The 17,758-nt window shown below is 36.2% G+C and overlaps 1 protein-coding gene and 1 long non-coding RNA gene across 3 annotated transcripts in view; one reads left to right on the top strand and one right to left on the bottom strand.

The window, feature by feature from the left end:
• Positions 1 to 311: 311 nt before the first annotated feature.
• LOC125965395 (uncharacterized) lies at positions 312 to 8,438 on the bottom strand. 2 transcript variants are annotated; one of them, XR_007479215.1, is made up of 2 exons: positions 7,932 to 8,438; positions 312 to 1,640 (listed from the first exon to the last, which is right to left on the bottom strand). It is a non-coding gene; the product is annotated as an uncharacterized LOC125965395 (long non-coding RNA). The 2 variants fall into 2 exon arrangements; XR_007479214.1 differs by lacking the exon at positions 7,932 to 8,438 and adding an exon at positions 2,115 to 3,814.
• Positions 8,439 to 9,743: 1,305 nt separating this feature from the next.
• MEOX2 (mesenchyme homeobox 2) overlaps positions 9,744 to 17,758 on the top strand; it is a 65,502-nt gene continuing 57,487 nt past the window's right edge. The window contains exon 1 of the mRNA XM_004263479.3: positions 9,744 to 10,538. Coding sequence (XP_004263527.1) covers positions 10,025 to 10,538 — 514 coding nt within the window. The 5' untranslated portion in view covers positions 9,744 to 10,024. The remainder of the gene's footprint in view (positions 10,539 to 17,758) is intronic.

Genomic DNA, 17,758 nt, shown 5'->3' with positions numbered 1-17,758 from the left:
ATGTACAAAATGCTGAGAATAGAGTTACATTTATCGTTAGTATATCATTTACTCATTCAACAAACATTTATGGAATCTTGTCTTAAGACAAGATGTTTTAAGATATTAGAGTGTTAATTAGGGAAATAGTGGAATGAATAAATATATATAAGTAAATACTTCAAAATTTTTTACAGGGACTTCTTTTTAGATAGAATAAGATCTTCAGGATAGATGATAATGAAAATTATCATTATGATAACAATATCTATCACTGATATACACACACACTTACCAGACTTAGATTGACTTGCTAGTTTGTCAACATGAAATTATAGAAATAAACATTTTTATTTAGAAATGAGAAAACCTAGACCCAAAAAGTTAATTAACCTGGCCACAAAGTGCTAGTTAGTGACAAATACAAGACACAGCCCAAAATGTCATCTTCAAGTCTATGCAGTGAACCATTACCGAATGGACAGTATTGACCGAAAATAAAATACAACATCTGAAAGGGAATGAACCTAATTTACACATAGAGACTGGTGTCCCAACCTGGCTTCAGATACTTGAAGACAAATTCCCCAAAGAATTTGAACCACTCCCATTGTGTGTGGACACAACTATTGTTCTAAGTCCAGTGACAATCAGGTATGAACTTCTGCTCTGGAACAAAGAAACAAAGCAAAAACTACAAAAATCAAAAACAAAACAAAACAAAATTGAAGCTGGGCTGAGCATTTTATCTGTTAATTTTCATTGCAGTTAGAGTTGCAGTTACACTTTCCTGATATGATATAGCAGCTACATGGGTTCTTAAGTCCAAAGATAAAGTGAAACTTACAGATCTAAGTGTTCTGCTGAGTATGTTTATTGAATACTTTGTGCCAGACACTGTACTAGAAAAACATTAACAAAATATTCCAGGAAGACTCAAGGGATATACAGTTAGTGGTGTAAATTAGGCCTATTAGGAAGAAATTTGAAGTCTGCCAAAGCCTGGTGTGGCAGAAACATTTACTGCTCATCAAACAGCCATGTGCTTCAGAATATTTTCCAGACCCCTTGCAGGTATATTAGGCTTTGTTCTGGCCTACAAGCTGTAAGTAAAAATGACATGTATCACCTTTGCATCAAAGTGTATAAGACCAGGTGTGTGACCCTCCACTTCCATCTTCCCCTGCTATGGAGTCTTGTTATGGAGGAACATGTTGAGATGACTATTTCACAAGGTCAGTATCTGCCTGGAGAGCCAACCATCTTGCATCAAAATTTGCAGGATTAAGAACGAAACTTTTGCCAAGGGAATAAGATGTAGAAGTTAACTCATTGTGGCAGCATTGTCTAGTTCATCATGAATAATACACGGCTCTTTTTTTTTCTGCAAGGGCTATTGCTAAACAAACTCTTTCAAGCATATCAATAGTTAATTAACAGTGATGCTCCTGATGCACAGAGAAATAATTGAATGTCTTCAAGTCGGATGTTTTGCCACTCCAGGGATTTCCTGTGTTTCCTTGAGGTCTTGTTCTGGAGATTTCCAGGTGTGGTACCACATTGTGAAGCTCCTAATCATGGGGTCAACAGGATCAACTTACAGAGAGATTTCTTACATCAGGTCTTACATCATTCTGACAGATCTATATGTAATTTGGTACCTATTTGTGAGGGAGAGAATAAAACAGAGAAAAAGTTAAATTACCTCCTCTAGATCAGCACTGTCTAAGAGAAATATTATATAAGCCACATTTGTAATTTTAAATATTCTAGTAGCTATATTAAAAGAAGGAAAAAGAAAGAAAATTGATTTTTAATAATGTACTTTATCTAGGCCAGTATATCCATCAAATATCATTTTAACATGTAATCAGTATAAAAGGTTATTAATTTCACTTGAAGTCTTTGAAATCTGATGTGCATTTTAATCTTAAAGCATATCTTAATTTAGACTGGTCACATTTCAAATGCTCAATAACCACATGAGGCTGTATTTAACAGCACAGCTCTAGATTTAACTTAAATCTATTCCACATTTATTAAGTTTATGTTAGGCATTGTATTAGGCACACTCAAAACATTGTTGAATTTATTCATTGTAATATTCTTTTGAGTTAACAAATGAATGCACTCACAGAGTCAGAAAATGATAGAGCTAAGATTCAAAACCATTCTCCCTCCTGCTTCTGGAGATGCTCTAGGCAAGTAGATTGCAGTGGAGAGTCCCGTGTCATCCAACTAAGAACAGTGAGGCCACCCAGTAAGGTAATGGCCTTGGTGATGGAGAGAAGGATAAAGTTAATGAACATTAAAGCGGTATAGTCGGAACTACTGTACCTAATGACTGATTGCATACCGGATGGTGAGAATGGAGGGGCTTGTCGAGGGTGAGTTCCTACTTCTGACTGGAGAAACTGGATTGGCAATGATGCAGTTCAGAGAGAGAATGACATGCGACTTGTTAAGGTGAAGTTGAGATTTAGCAATTTTGGGTCACTGGAATTGCCACTACAGTGCAAGGAACCTAACCCATTTTTTTTGTTTGTTTTAGCGATGACTAGGTTATATTTGGTCACAAATGCCACATAATAATGATCTAACACCTGCTATTTAAGAAAAATAATATCTGCATAACAGAACTACACATGGATTGGCACGTCTTTAGTATTATTACAGAAAGAGGAACACCAACATCTAATTCAACAACCTCAGATTTACAGCACGTAGAAGCTTCTATGTGCTTCTTTATATCTTTTTAAAAGATACCCATTTAGCTTTGTCACCACACATGCAACAGTGACGATTTTTGTGGGGTTTCATAGTTATGTGCTTATCTTTGGACCTGGAAGAACAATTCCAAGTGATGCCATCTGGGCCTGAGCCATCTGCCTTGGCAGGGTCTATTAGATGGTAGTAGGCCATGTACTTTGGAAAATCTGATCTTAATAATCCAAAGCTACTCAGCTCTTTACTCTGATCAAATCACATCATTAACTGCATAATGCAGGATACAAGAGGTGACTAAGAACAAAACTTGGAGGAATCCAAGCATCTCATAAGCAATTGACAGAGACTACTGGCCGACAGATGGTAACTTGTTATGAAAAAAAGAAAGTAACAGTTATCCTAGAAAGTCATAATTGAGCTATTTTTATTTCTCTATATAAATATTCTTAAAGCTGTTTGCAGTAAGTGGAGATGTTATTGTATTCGATAATGGGTAAAATTTATTTAAATTGACTTTGAGTATGTCTTCACAGACACCTACTGAAACCAGTACATGTAGTCATCTTAAATAAGGTATGTGCAGAAATACTGCTGCAGATTGCTACAGGTGCTCTAGATTAAAGAAAAGAACTGTTAGGTTTCCCACTACTCACGCAGCCTGCTTTCAAGATCAGTAGTAAGATTTACTGTATTTTATCGTAAAGTATTCCAAGGTTGTTTGGACTTTTTCAATCATGACTGTTTTCCTGTCCATTAGTTACTTATGCCCTCAAGAATTAGTCTTTAGAAATATGAAATTTGACAAAAGGGATAACTGCAATTCTGAGGTAATAAGGCAAGTTTCATGCAGAATGAATTTGCCAAGCAGGGGGTATCTTTTATAGCCACTCTGTGTTGAAGAGGTTTCAACTGGTACTCATACCTCATGTAGTACGGAGAAAGCTTTACTTTGATCACAGGTCTCCTTGTTAGTAAAAACAAAAACTGTTAGCTGATGGTAGGAGGAATTGCCTTATCCTGAGCCCTTGGGCTCACAGCTGATATTCCTTCTGAGTTCTGGTTAGTGATTTATTCTACCGGGATTCCCTTGTACTTTGAAGTGCTCTAGGATGCAGTTAGCCCAATACTTTTCTTTATCCCCCTCAGTCACTGAAAGCTGTTGAAAACCAGCTATTCCCTTCCCAAATACTAGTACCCCAACTTAGCAAAAATCATCCTTTAAAAATAAATAAAATTTAGAAAAACAATTGACTACACTGAGTATCAGGTTACAGATTTGTAAGCCGAGAAGGCAACAATTATTCAGAACCTCAAACATTCAGTAGCTTGCACATTTCTAGGCATTGACCACATCTGTACCTACATTTCACATTATGCACATGTGATTACTTGAAACTGTTTCTCAAACAGTATTTTGTTTTTATTACTTTTGTCAAAAATATAAATGCCACATATATGTTTAAACATAAACCTTTCTGATTACTTATTTTTAAAATTCCACTTAAACTAAAACATGTTCCTGGGATCCTTTTACCATTATTATAAGTGTACATGGCTTATGAATTACAAATATAGAATTATTTTCTGCATATTTAAGCTTATCTTATTTCTCTGCCTTTCCCCCTGTTAAATACTTTCTTCTGGTTTTCCCTTGACCTAATCTGTCCTTTGATCATCCTTCTAATTTCTTAGGTCAACTGAGGCATAAGCAGATATTTGTCATTTAGTCATTTTCATTCTTGTTTTGATCCATTTTTATATGTCTGTTACCTTGTATAAAATTACTCCAGATCGTTTCTCAAAATCTTTTACAAATCTGAGCTGAATCAAAGTACTAATATTAAACTCTTAAAAATATTTTGTTATAAGACATCTTGTATTTGGCCTTCACTTTCCATTTTATTTGGTAAGCAAAAAATTTTCCCTTTATCCCTATAAACAAAAATGTTGATATCAAAGGCAGCTGGTCTTTCTTTGCCGAGTCTGAATTATATAAATTGTAGTGTGCAGTTAAATATTCTGGGGGAGCTATACCAGCACAACTAAAACACAGAGGTTTTTAGTGATACAAATCATAAACCCAGGCTCACAATGAAAGAGATACTGTAAGAATAAAACATGCTACAAATTGATGAAGCATGAAAAATAAAAACACATAAGAAAAACCTACCATAGTGTCAAAATTACATTAGTCATGTTAAACTCTTCAAGCTGGAAAACTTAAAACAGAAGGCTAAGGTTTTACCTAAAATTCCCCTGTTTAGTTTTGATTGAATTTTTCTTCCCCAAGATTTATGAACTTGTTCTAAATTCAATCTGCTTAAAAGTATAACATTGCTTTTTATGACATGGGAGAAATGGTTTATTTCCCATAAAATATGGATAGAAATTTAATGCTTATGTGTTTGATGGTATAGAATACATAATGTAATAAATAGCATTTCGCTATGGAACTGTCTTGCTTTAGTGTGCCTCTACATCTTAGATATGTAAAGGAGGCAATTTTCAACTATAAAAATTTAAGATGCATACTTTATCAATAAAAATAACATACAAGTTGAGTGCAAATGAAGATGTAGGAATTGAATGTAATTTTTCCTCATATGCATCATTTTAAAGTAATTTTGTTGAATAATTCTGGATTTAAGACATGTGGACAAAAGGAAGTTCAGTTAGAAGTTTTTGAAATTTGAGAGGTAGTCATTGTCTTCCTAATTTGAACACCCACGCAAAAAAATATATAATTAGAACTTCATGAAATGTATGTGGAAAGCAACTGGAATTAGGAAAGATTGCATATATTTTGAATTTTTAATTAAATCATAAATTTAATATTATCAGTCATAATCTATATTTCATGCTAGTTTTCAGCACATTATTTACTATATGACACTTGAAGAAAACCACCAATTTCTAAAAGAAATCATAAATCTAATTGTAGGAAGAGAGAGAAATTAGAATAACAAAATATGCTGAATATTATTTTATACTTTTCGGAGTAATGAATAGGTATTCATATCTTCTAGTATATGTAGAAGGATAGCAGATTTTATTGTGAAAGCACCAATTATTATGTAAAACTAGTAATTTATTTAAAAAATCAATAAAATATATAGAATCACTAAATAACATGCAATAGCCAAATTTTTCCTTAAATTTTATAGTTCATAATTCCTGGAGAAAGGCAATTCTAAAGTTTTGTAAAATGGAGCGCATCATAAATCACATAAATTACCATTGAGTATTTAGCATCTTTTAATATATTTTCAAAATTCTTTATTTCAAAATAACTGACTTTATTTCTTGGAGAAGTGTAGCAGAAATAATATTTATACTCTCAACAAAACTTTCAGAGACAAATTCTGGTTTCAGCATAATCTTCCGTAGTTAAATTCATATATCATGACTATATGTTACCAAGGCAATTTTATCTAGCAGGTAAAATTCAAAATAAAATTGTATAATATCTGTAGCTAAAGATCATTTTTAATTTATAATATTTTTATTCCCATCATATCTCATGTCACAAACTTACAGAAGAATGGCAACTCTTAAAAGAATCGTCATGAGTCTTAGAATTTAAACATAAATTTTTCAGCTTGCTTAATTTAAGTTCTTTTCCCCTTAAAATATTAATTAAAAAATACCTCTGCCTTTACTATTGAATATCATTTCATTAAGCAGAAGGAATCATAGATATACACATTTATCAAGTTTAAAGAGCTTAGCACATGTTTAAAATAATTTTTATCATGTTTTCTACAAAAGATGAGCAGCTTACATTTTTCATATATTCAGCCTCTTGTTATAATGTGCTGCTTGATATCAAAATCTTGCATAAAATATTATTAATGAAACATTTTTCACAGAAATTCAAGTATATTGTAAATATATGGTAAATACTATGCTATATATAGTTTAAAATGAATGCTATAGAAATTCTCTAATAAATTTGGTAATTTTTACCATTCTCCATGAAATTAGCCGTTTGAGGTAAAAAGGCATCTTTCAACATTGGGTTTTATAGATGTAGACATTGATGTAGCTATTATAGAAAATGCTAGGATTTTTCCTGTTATTATTGCATTTAAAAAAAATTCTCTATGGCCTAGAAAATAAAAGTTAATATTTTATGTTTTTCCAAATATTCTAAGAAATGAAACTTCTGAAAAAAACTTTATGGAATAATTAGTATATATTTAGAAATTCAGAGAAAACAAACCAGTCATATTTAATTCTGGAATGCATCAAGACCTCCTTTTTTTACATTTTTTTCCTTTGAATCACAGTTTTTCTCTTCCAAGTAACATTTTCCTTATATTATACTTTCTATTAGACATCAGGTTTCCTGATATATGTTTTGGGTCTACATTTAAAAAGACCTTTTCTGCTAGCTTTCTTTTAACTGTGTGCCTTTCAGAGAAACTCCTTTCTTTTCTAATCTTTTCTAATTTTTCCTCACCAGACTTTTAGCCCCACACTCAGCTGACTGACTGAGACAGGTTGTAGAGAAATTTCTGGACATGTTGTTAACATCTGACACAGTGAGAAAAAAAGCCAGCACAGTCACAAGGCAGGTTCAAGGAGAAGTGGCAGCTCCTGGAGAGGAAAACTTCTGTGTGTTTGCTAGTTGCTGGTTACCTGCAACACACTGGTTAAATTCAAATCCATTCATTTCTCGTGTCTCTCCCTCTAAACCACTGTAATGCAAACCAAAAGGACCTTTATGGATGTTTTTTATTGATGTGTGCAAATCAAGTGTATCTTTTAATTAGTCTTGTCTGACATTTTCCACAATACTTTTAGTAGACAGTATTATGTAAATATTTCTGGTGACTTTATGGAGGTGGTTGCCTAAATTTTTCTTTGGATAAAGCCTTTAATGCTTTCACCCAGGATCCGTAGAGGAGCTACCCGAGTTTGGGAAGTTTAGTGCTGCTCTTTGTACTTTAACTTTTAATATCAGAGCACATATTGAAACCATAAACACAATGAAAATTCAAAAAATATTCCGACTATATTAGAAGAATATATCCCCTCCTTTTTTATCCTTAAAGAGCCAAGGGCGTGGGGAGTGGCAGGAAGAAACATTCTTAAGATCTAAGCCCTGGACGCCATCCTGCGAGCGCTTAAAACCCTTAGAAGCGTGCAACGTGAAGAACACCCCCTTTCGAAATCTAAAACAATATTAGATTCCCAAAACATATCGGCAAAGAAAGCCTTACCGTCAAACGCTTGCAGCAGGTTCCAGCTCAGACCCAGACTGAAAAGTTGAGCAGCTGGTGAACAAAAGTTTTAGCTTTTTTTTTTTTTTTTAAACGAAGTCTGCAAAACTAATTTCCCTCAAAATAGGGCTCAATTTCCGTTAAAGAAAGCAGCGCTTACAAATCTCAGAATTCCTGATCACCCCCACCCTATCCCACCTCTGAGCACTGGAAAACAATTCGAACTTTCACACGGATGTAAAGGTTTATTGCAAAGCCACTATTCTACAGGACAACTTAAAAGGAAAGGGAGATGGTCAGGCTGAAGCCTGAGGGACGGGGCTAGGGAAAAGGTTCTGCCTTGGTGACATTTCTCAAAGATTAATCAATACTTTTTCCTAATTCAAACCAGATGTCTGGCCCAGTTTGCTGTACCCATTAATCCCATTAACAACTTCAAAGACCTGGTCCCCGTCCTCTGGACACCTGAGACAATGAAAATAACAGGGCGACGCTGCTGGTGGCACATTTGGGGTCCCGGGCGGGATAGGTGAGCGCCGATATTCTCCTGATGCGACACGTCCCAGGAATGATGCGACTGTTCCTGCAGCTCATTATGAGCGGGCGGCGTGCTTACCTTGTGTAAACGACTTGGCCCCCAGCAGACGGTGTCGTCGCTCAAGCATGTGACGGTATCAAAGCCCAGCCGCCGCTCGCATTAATTTACTGGTGGAAAGTTTTCTAATTCATTTTCTATGATGCAAGATTGTAACCAGGGAGACCCGAACTTTAAGGGATACCGAAGTGCAATATTTTTTCAGTAAATGGAACCATGGCGGGGGGTGGGGAGGGGTGCGATTAGCTGATTTATCTTTGAGCGGAAGAGAGATGGGTTTCTGGAGGAAAACAAGGGGACGTGGGCTGGCTCCTGAGGGAAAAGACTGGAAATGTGCGTGCAATATACACTTCACTTGTGACCGGGACGTAAGCGCTTCGGAATACTCCTGATCCAGGAAAAGTTCTTCTTGGTGGACAAGTGGCTAGGAAATGGAGTGGGACTAGGAAATCGGGAGGGAGGACATTTGCGGAAAGCAGAGGAAAAGACCCCACCTGGCACCGCAGGTGAGGATGCCAGAGTCAGGACATCTGCAACTGTCACCGCCCCATGCTTTCTACCACCCCACCGGGTCTCGTTCCTTGCAGCACCGAAAATGGCCCTTTCTTTGCTCGTGGGTCACTTCCCAGCATCCTCGGATCTGAGGTCCCAGCCCATTAACAACCCACCCACAGACACCGGCTGTAAAAAGCTAGGAGTGCCCCTGCGCCCAGGGCACGAATTGATGTGAAGTTTGAGAAACTTATCTGAGCGCGCGCCAGACTAGCTCTGGTCTTTTTCCCTTAATCCTAGTGCTCCTTTCGTGCTCCTCCACAGTTAGGCGCAGCCCAAGCTTTCCTGCAGGTGACAGTGCCCAGGGGTCACTGACAAGACACCTTTCATGAGAGCAGTGAGCAGGTCGGACACTGGGTGCGGGGTTGGGGCTGGGGGGCGCTGCGGCGCGGCCTGGCCGACGGAGTGGGAAAGGGAGCCGCTGCCCGCCGGGGCTCGGGTTTAGGCGCCAGGCGCGCCGCTTGCAGTCCCGGCTGCTGGCAGGGGCGGGCGGGCGTGGGCGCGCTGCGTGCGTCCAGCCGGCGATAGGAAGTGGAACTGCGAGCGCATGGCGCGGACTGAGCCGGAGTTTTGGAGGGAGTTCGCATGTGGTCAGCACTGGGCTCCTAAGCCAGCCCCCAGCTCACGTTACACTCTATTTATAACCTCTCAGAGCCGTTTCCCCTTGAAAGCAGTTCTCTGGGACCACCTTCTTTTGGCTTCAACCTCTCCTACTCTTAACATCTGAGTAGCTCGGAGGGAAGCTCCTCCAGGTCCGAGTGTTTATATGTAAAGGAGACTGGCCGCTAGGGCTCAGGACCGGGATTATACGAGCTCTGCTGAAACGCGGGCGGCTATTGCTTTGGGAGGGGGAAAAGTCACACGGTTTCCAGGGAAAAGTAACAGAGGGTGGCGGCGTTTGGAACCGTCGTGAAGTCTTCTGCCTGGAACCCGAGACTTGCATGCTATGGAACACCCGCTCTTTGGCTGCCTGCGCAGCCCTCACGCCACCGCGCAAGGCTTGCACCCGTTCTCCCAGTCCTCTCTCGCCCTCCATGGAAGATCTGACCATATGTCCTATCCCGAGCTCTCCACTTCTTCCTCGTCTTGCATAATCGCGGGATACCCCAACGAGGAGGGCATGTTTGCCAGCCAGCATCACAGGGGGCACCACCACCACCACCACCATCACCACCACCACCACCAGCAGCAGCAGCACCAGGCTCTGCAAACCAACTGGCACCTCCCGCAGATGTCCTCCCCGCCAAGCGCGGCTCGGCACAGCCTCTGCCTCCAGCCGGACTCGGGAGGGCCCCCGGAGCTGGGAAGCAGCCCGCCGGTCCTGTGTTCCAACTCTTCCAGCTTGGGCTCCAGCACCCCGACCGGGGCCGCGTGCCCGCCAGGGGACTACGGCCGCCAGGCGCTGTCACCCGCGGAGGCGGAGAAGAGAAGTGGCGGCAAGAGGAAAAGCGATAGCTCAGGTAAGGGCGCGCCGGGCACCCTCGGCGAAAGGGGGCGGAGAGATGACTGGGAAGATTCTCGCACTAGAGTGAGGCGGCGGGCGTTATGGTACAGGTCTTTCCTCCCTGGCTCCTCGCCGCCAAATTCGGCGAGGCTGCTTTGGTCCTTTTATTTTGGGGGCACGTGTTTCTCCGAGCGCAACACTCAGCCAACTGCGTTAAGCTCTCCAAGATTCAAACTAGTTTACCAGAGCGTTGAGAAAAAAGGACAAGTGACAAGTATGTGAAATCGATTGCGAAGCGTGACCTTCCATCTGAGCGATGGGGAGAGGATTGCACCCTGGGATGCAGCGTCCGCTGGCCGTGCGTGCGGGTGCCGTTCCTTGACTTTTCCATTGCAAGTTCCCGACTGAGTGGCTAGATTTTTCCCATCGTTAACTGGATTTCCAAATTATTGCACAATAGTTGGAACTTGCAATGGAACTTGGCAGAGCATATGAGAAAAAAGTTTTCGTTGTGTTTTTTTTTTTTTTTTAATTCTGATTTCAGAGTTCTTTAAATAGCACCCTATTCCAAATGGTAAAAATTTCCCTTTCTTGGGGAAGAAGACAGTCTAGGAATTCAGAGGATTTTAAGGAATGTCAGAGAATTTTAACTAAATACATGCTCAGACCCTTGAAGAAAGACGATTCTTAATAGTAGTTGTATTTATGTGATGCTAACCAAAAAGAAAATCTAAGTTTTTAAAGTGGAAAGTAAAATTCTCCTCCAGGTGAGTATTATCGGAAACAAGTACTGGGAAACAAACAGCAACCCGGGTAGCGCTGGTACTGGAGGGTGTGCGCAGGAGGCACAGACCTACGTGGGGATAACTTGAGCCGCCACGCAAAAAGGGGAACCTTACTGAATGCGGATGCCTGAAGGCAGAGGCTGCCAACTAAATTTTAGCAGTCCAGAGAAACTGAAGTTTTGCAGGCAACTCATCAAAGCCCTGACCTATCCGTATCCTTATGAAATTGTTAAAAGATGCTTTATAATTAAGGAGGTTGTGAGTTTTCTTCTGTAACTATAGTGCAGCCTGCGTTCCGTCTTTTCGTAAGCTGTCGTTTGTTTAATATAATATTTACATATTTTCTTTCTTTGCGGAATTGGTTTAACAGTCCTGGAAGATAATTCCAGATATTGGTTTGAAAGACTGAAAAATGTCTATCCTTTATAATGCTTTAGGTAAGATCCCACATGAATGACAATGAATGAGCCGCATATTTCATGTTCTTTTGCAGCAATGGTATCAGTTATTCTTAAGCGTTAGTATGGGATGGATTCTTCTATCACAGACTTAAAATCTGACTTTTACATTCCAAGGTCGGGTGAACTTCTAATGCCCCATCACAAATTAGTTAATATCCAAGAAAGTTGCCAGCAGTATCACTCATTTTAATGGTTTTTACTAACCATAAGTGAAACACCCTTCAGACAGAGAGTTAAAAGGTTAATCATAGCAAGGTTTCCATCTTCATTAGAAAAAAAAAGTCAATTTTAGAATGAGATCATTTTATAGAGTTAGCATTTGATATCAATATAACTTTTCTGGGATAAGAGGATCCAAGGTCAGTTTGGTTAGCGGCACTTTAGCATTTACCAGAAGCTCTTACTGTTCATTTTACTTTCTGCAGTGAGAAACCTATGTGATGGATTGTTTCATATGCTGCCTCAACTGAACCAATGCACCTAAGTTTCACAGGGCAAATTGAATTTTCATATAGGCATATGTTATTTTGGTTGAGGAGAAATAAGGAAAGTGGGATCTAAGAACTGGTTCCCTTCAATTATTTTAATAACAACTTTCTTAAGAATATTGGTTATATTAACAGTGCTACCCTCCTTTGGTGGGAAATAACCATATAGCGAAATACGTTTATTTTTTCATGTTGAAGCTGGCAATTAAAGGCCTGGAAAGAAAAACAAAAGTTTTCATCAGCTACATAAAGTATTAATAGATTACATCTTGAGCGGGAAATACAATTAGCCATCACCAAGGGTAGAATCACTGGGGAGTTAGAATGAACATTTTCTTTGATGGGATATTTTGAAAGAACTCTTGGCTATCTGAAAAGAAATATAACAATAGTTTCTGGTTAAATATCTGTATACTCTTTGAAAATAAAATTTAATTAGCCAAATTCAATATTTTAGTTAATTAATATTTGTTAGGTCTTTAGCTAGATTTAAATTCAAGGTAGCTTTTTCCTGGAATGATATTGTATTTGGTCTTCTATAATTTATGTTCACAGTTATTTTATTTCATATTATTATAAGGGCATCTTGAGCTAGCAGAAACTAAAGCAAAGTACAAAGTCAGTGTAATATTGGTATATTGTTAACACATATATCTCTCATTACTTATAGCATAGTTTTAATGTTTCAGTATTTCCAAAAAACTATATTAAAGTAACTTCTGCACTCTTGAAATTTTAAAATTGTATTAGACAAAACTCACATCATGCATTATAGAGACCATTTATATTTTGTTAGGCAGTTTATAATTTCTGTGTATTTCTAGTTGAGAGTAAATGTAATACATAAACCCAGGGCAAAGTCGGAACCAAAATTCTGTATCCTTGCATCTCATACCCAGATTGTATGAATATGTGTATGTGTGTATGACTGTGTGAAATTCTAATGGAATTTTAAGCCCTGGAAAACAACCCCAATATTTATCCATGGTACTGATGCTAAAACTACAATATGTAACATTTTCCAGTGTGCATTTACATGTGTTCCTCTTCCCAAACACAGATGAACACACGCATATACAAACTCAAGAAGTTTGAGGGTCTAGAAGCAAATATTTATGGACTTTAGGCTTCCACTATAGTTTACTGACAATTGAAAACAACGAAGTTTAATAGAAAATCACACTATTTTTTTATATGTGTTAAGCATATTTGCAACTTTGAACCTGCTGTGCTTTCCAGCACTATTAGCAAAACCAACATCTGCCATGCCTTCAAAGCAACTCTTAAAAATCAAAACTTTACAACTGTACTTAAAACAATCTATAGAAAGCAGGTGATTCTGAAAAAATGTCTATAAATAGTGTGAATTACTTAGCTTCAGTTACTTTTGATTGTTCACCAAGCAATGTAGTAATAAGTATAATACTGCCTACTTTCAGTTAATATCACCAAAATAGATTAATCAATCTAACTTTAGTTTTTATGCAGGTAATATACAGTATAAATATGTAAGTATTTTATATTCAAATTAATTAATTTTATAAAAAATCAAAATTATATCAAAAAGGAAGGGAGTGATTCGGGGGTAGTGTTTTTACAAGGTTTTGAATCAGATTCTTGTAAAATTGTAAACATTTTATTATAGCTACAAGATCATAAAATACTTGTTGTCAAATTATGTCTGTCTGTATGCCTGGCTCTGCAGAATGATACACAAGTATTATGTTAATATGCTAGAAATTAAAATACCGAGTAGTGTCGTACCTACCCTAACTCTAGAATTTTATTACACTTTTTTCTTGATATTTCTATCGTCATGTTTTCTGAAAGAAAAAAAGTTACTTTATTATTCATCTCTGTGTTGCTGGATGATGACTTTTTAGCATTTGCTTTAGAATTTAAAATACAGTGTTTTGGATATAGATGATTATAGGACAGTACTGAAGAAATTAAGGGCCTCGAATCTATGGAATTTTAAAAGTACCATTTTCAGTCTTTTTCTTGGAGTGGTAGATTAATTTTAGGTGTGAACATTTTTAAACGATGACCTGAGATAAAAAAAACTGCTAAGTACCATTGACCTACATGACTGTTCTCAAATGATTACGCTCAAAAGTCAAGAGCAGCAACTCGTTTAGAATCAAGGCGCTTTATTGTGGAAAGTCAGCAATGGATGGAAGGAAGAATGCAAATAAATACTGAAATAGTTTCCATTTCTCCGTAAATATCTTTATAGTTGATTTGAAAAGGAAAAGCATCAAATGTAATACATGACACTGCTAAAACATTCATTTGGGTTAAAAAGCCTTTACCAAGTATTTAAAATTTTAATCTTTTTTACAGTAATTATCAATGGAAACCATTATGTTGGCACACAGTAAGCTGATCGCCACTAATAAACTGAAAAACATATTTTAAACATTACTTTGTCTGTGTTTGAAAACATAGACCCTTCATCACAGCGTTGGAATTTATAATATAATTTTTATTATAAGACCTAAACAGTCTTAAGAAATTAATTTTAAACAAAAATAAAATAACAGTAGGGACAACCCATCCCCTTAGAATCAGAGAAACTTGAGAGACTAATTCTATATTTAGTAGAAGAATTAACTTTTTTTTTTTTTAAGAAATAACCTATGTGTGAATTAATAGCTGATTTATGTTAAAAAAATCCCCACATATAAACCTATTACATGTATTTAGCCTAGTAATGGTGCCAGTTTTATTCCTTTACTATATTAAAATATATATGTGCTGGGAAATTTCGTTATTTACTGTATTAAAAATGGCAGCCAGAAACACACAAAAACTGTGATGTCTTTTTAGATTTTCATTTCAAATGAAAATAAACAATATAATACAATAATATGTTTTAATTTTAGGCTGTGTTATAATATATTTTAGTTTTAGACTGTGTTCACTTCAGTAATTTATTTTTAAAATTTAAGAGTGAGATTTTTTCCCCAAGAATTGCTACAATTATTACAAACATTTACGAGTGATAAATGATAAGGGTGAAAAGATATTAGAAAATAAAATACACACAGGAATTCCTTAACTGGTATTTGTTGACTTAAGAGTTGTGGATGATTTATCTCTCATTTCTTTTGTATTTTTGCCATGTTGTTTTTTATAATAATAAAAAATTTTGTGAGGAAAATATATTAGCACGTGAAGTAAGACTATCAGGAGTAGAATTCTTTCCCACTTGATTGTAATCATAAAATAAGAAGGATTTTAATTATTGAGTGGCCAGGTAAATTACATTTCCTGGATTATTGTATTGGTGACTGATTTCAATGGTTTCATTAAAAAAAAAAGATAAAACACTCACAACTTATTTCTCTCATGTGTTTTAGTCATTAATATGGTTTAGTTATCAATAATAAGCTTTTTGTAAAGTTTATAAAGAAAATCAAACACTAACATTTTGCCTGTTTTTGTTATGATACCTTTATGATTATTTATTGGAATAGCTGTATCAAACTGAAACCCCCAAGTAGAGATGGAGTAACACAATAAAGAAAAATGAGTTACAACACTCTCTCATTCTCCACACTACTTCTAAATCATAGTCATCAGTGAGGTTCAAAAATCAATTGGAGGAAACCTTGTAGAATATTTTATTACTCTCATGAAGTAAAACTTAAAATAGTAAAGGTCATTTTACATCCCAGGCTTCAATTTGGATTACCTATGTAGAGGCAGAAGTAACTTAACTTGGATCCCCTTTTCTCTAATGATTTTCTACTTACATTACAGAAACGTAAGGAATTTATTTTCCCTTTAAGGAATTGTGTTAGATAGTATTTTATGATACAAAGTAATAAATAATATATCTATTAATCCATTTGTATAAATTTCAGATGTTTTTTCATACTTCAGAGTAATATTTCTTTTTAAAACCTTTTGAACTACTTCTTACTAAATTAACTGAGAATTACTTGGTAAAAATATACCTTCATTTGGAATTGATTGGGTCAATTATTAATATTCCTTTATATTTGGAATTTGAAATATACAATTAAAGTCCCCTTATCCATGAAACCTTTATTTATAATGTCACATTTTCCACAGCAATATAATATTTCTGAATTTAACGTGTTACTGCCTGCAGATTTGGTACTTTTTTGGTACCAAATTTGGTACTTTGTGTACTTTTTGGTACAAATTTGGAATATTGATTTTCATAGGGCTCTGAAATTATTTTATGATATGCTTTTTGATCTCTTCCATGTGCATACGAATAAGAAAAATCAGGTGAAATCTGTATTAATAAGTACACATTTTTGGAAGGGGTTTGTATGGGGAAAACTCAAAAATAATTACTTTGCTCTCTATACTATATAGATTTAAAAATTAATAAATTTAATCTTCAGTTTATCTGATATTATACCTACGTTACTTTTCAAAATTATCATTTCCTTAAAAGTTTAATAGTTCTAAAATATTTGTGTATTTTGGTGACTTAATTCTTACATCCTTGGAGTTTTTAGTTTTATTGCAAATGTAAGTTTAGTAGGTAATGACTCGTAGTAGCGAAAATGTTAGGGTTTTGTTTAAAGATTTAAATTCAGAAATCGTTGCTCTTCAAAATTTCATAGAATCAATTCGATTAGAATGTTTCAAATGTATTGGGCTGGCAAAAAGTTCGTTCGGGTTTTTCCGTAAGATGTTACAGAAAAACCCGAACGAATTTTTTGGCCAAGCCAACATTTAAATATCCTAGTGTTTGTTTTCATAAGCCTTCTTTCTAAGATGTTATAGGTATGTTTCTTGAAGCTAGATAGACTGTATTGGTTGAAATTGTGAACATAAGGTGTTTATTTTTTATAGTTTTTAGTCCCTACTGTATTTTAATAGAAAGGTTAATGGTATAAAAAAACAGTGAAGGTGCTGAATTAACTAGGACATGGCAGCTACACTTAAAGCACACTGTATACATATAGCTGATTCACTGTTATGCAGCAGAAACTAACACAACATCGTAAAGCAATTATACTACAATAAAGGTGTTAAAAAAATAAAATACAATAAACATTTAAAAATAATTATTTATATAAATGTATATATACACTAATAGAATTTCAAATTTAATTTCTTCGTAACAGATCATCTGAACTAAAGTATCCAATTAGAGACGATAATATGATGTTAAGTGTTCTAGTTACAAAATAAAATATTAAGTTTGAAGCATATACGGCTGTGTGGAGAGTCCAACAGGCTGAAGCTGATAACCAGTGCTAGTCGTAAAATCAAATCTGCCAACTCCCTGCAGTTTCTGTTTTCTTTTGTTTTTCTCTCCACACATTTCAAGAGATTTTATAATGCTGCAAGAAAAAAAAAAATCCCAGTTATCTTACATGACTGTGGGCAAGAAAATGATTAAGATGAAGTCATCTCTCTCTCAGGCTCTGTGGAAACCTAGAGGAGAGTCCAGCTTGGGTTGGTGGATGCCAGTAGAATTTTAAAGGCCTAGAGTTTTGCTCTTTGAAAATA

This window comes from Orcinus orca, chromosome 9, assembly GCF_937001465.1.
Source record: "Orcinus orca chromosome 9, mOrcOrc1.1, whole genome shotgun sequence".
In the NCBI taxonomy this organism is placed as follows: domain Eukaryota; kingdom Metazoa; phylum Chordata; class Mammalia; order Artiodactyla; family Delphinidae; genus Orcinus; species Orcinus orca.
The sequence above is the reverse complement of the archived record's forward strand: the minus strand, read 5'-3'. Positions and strand labels throughout refer to the sequence as shown.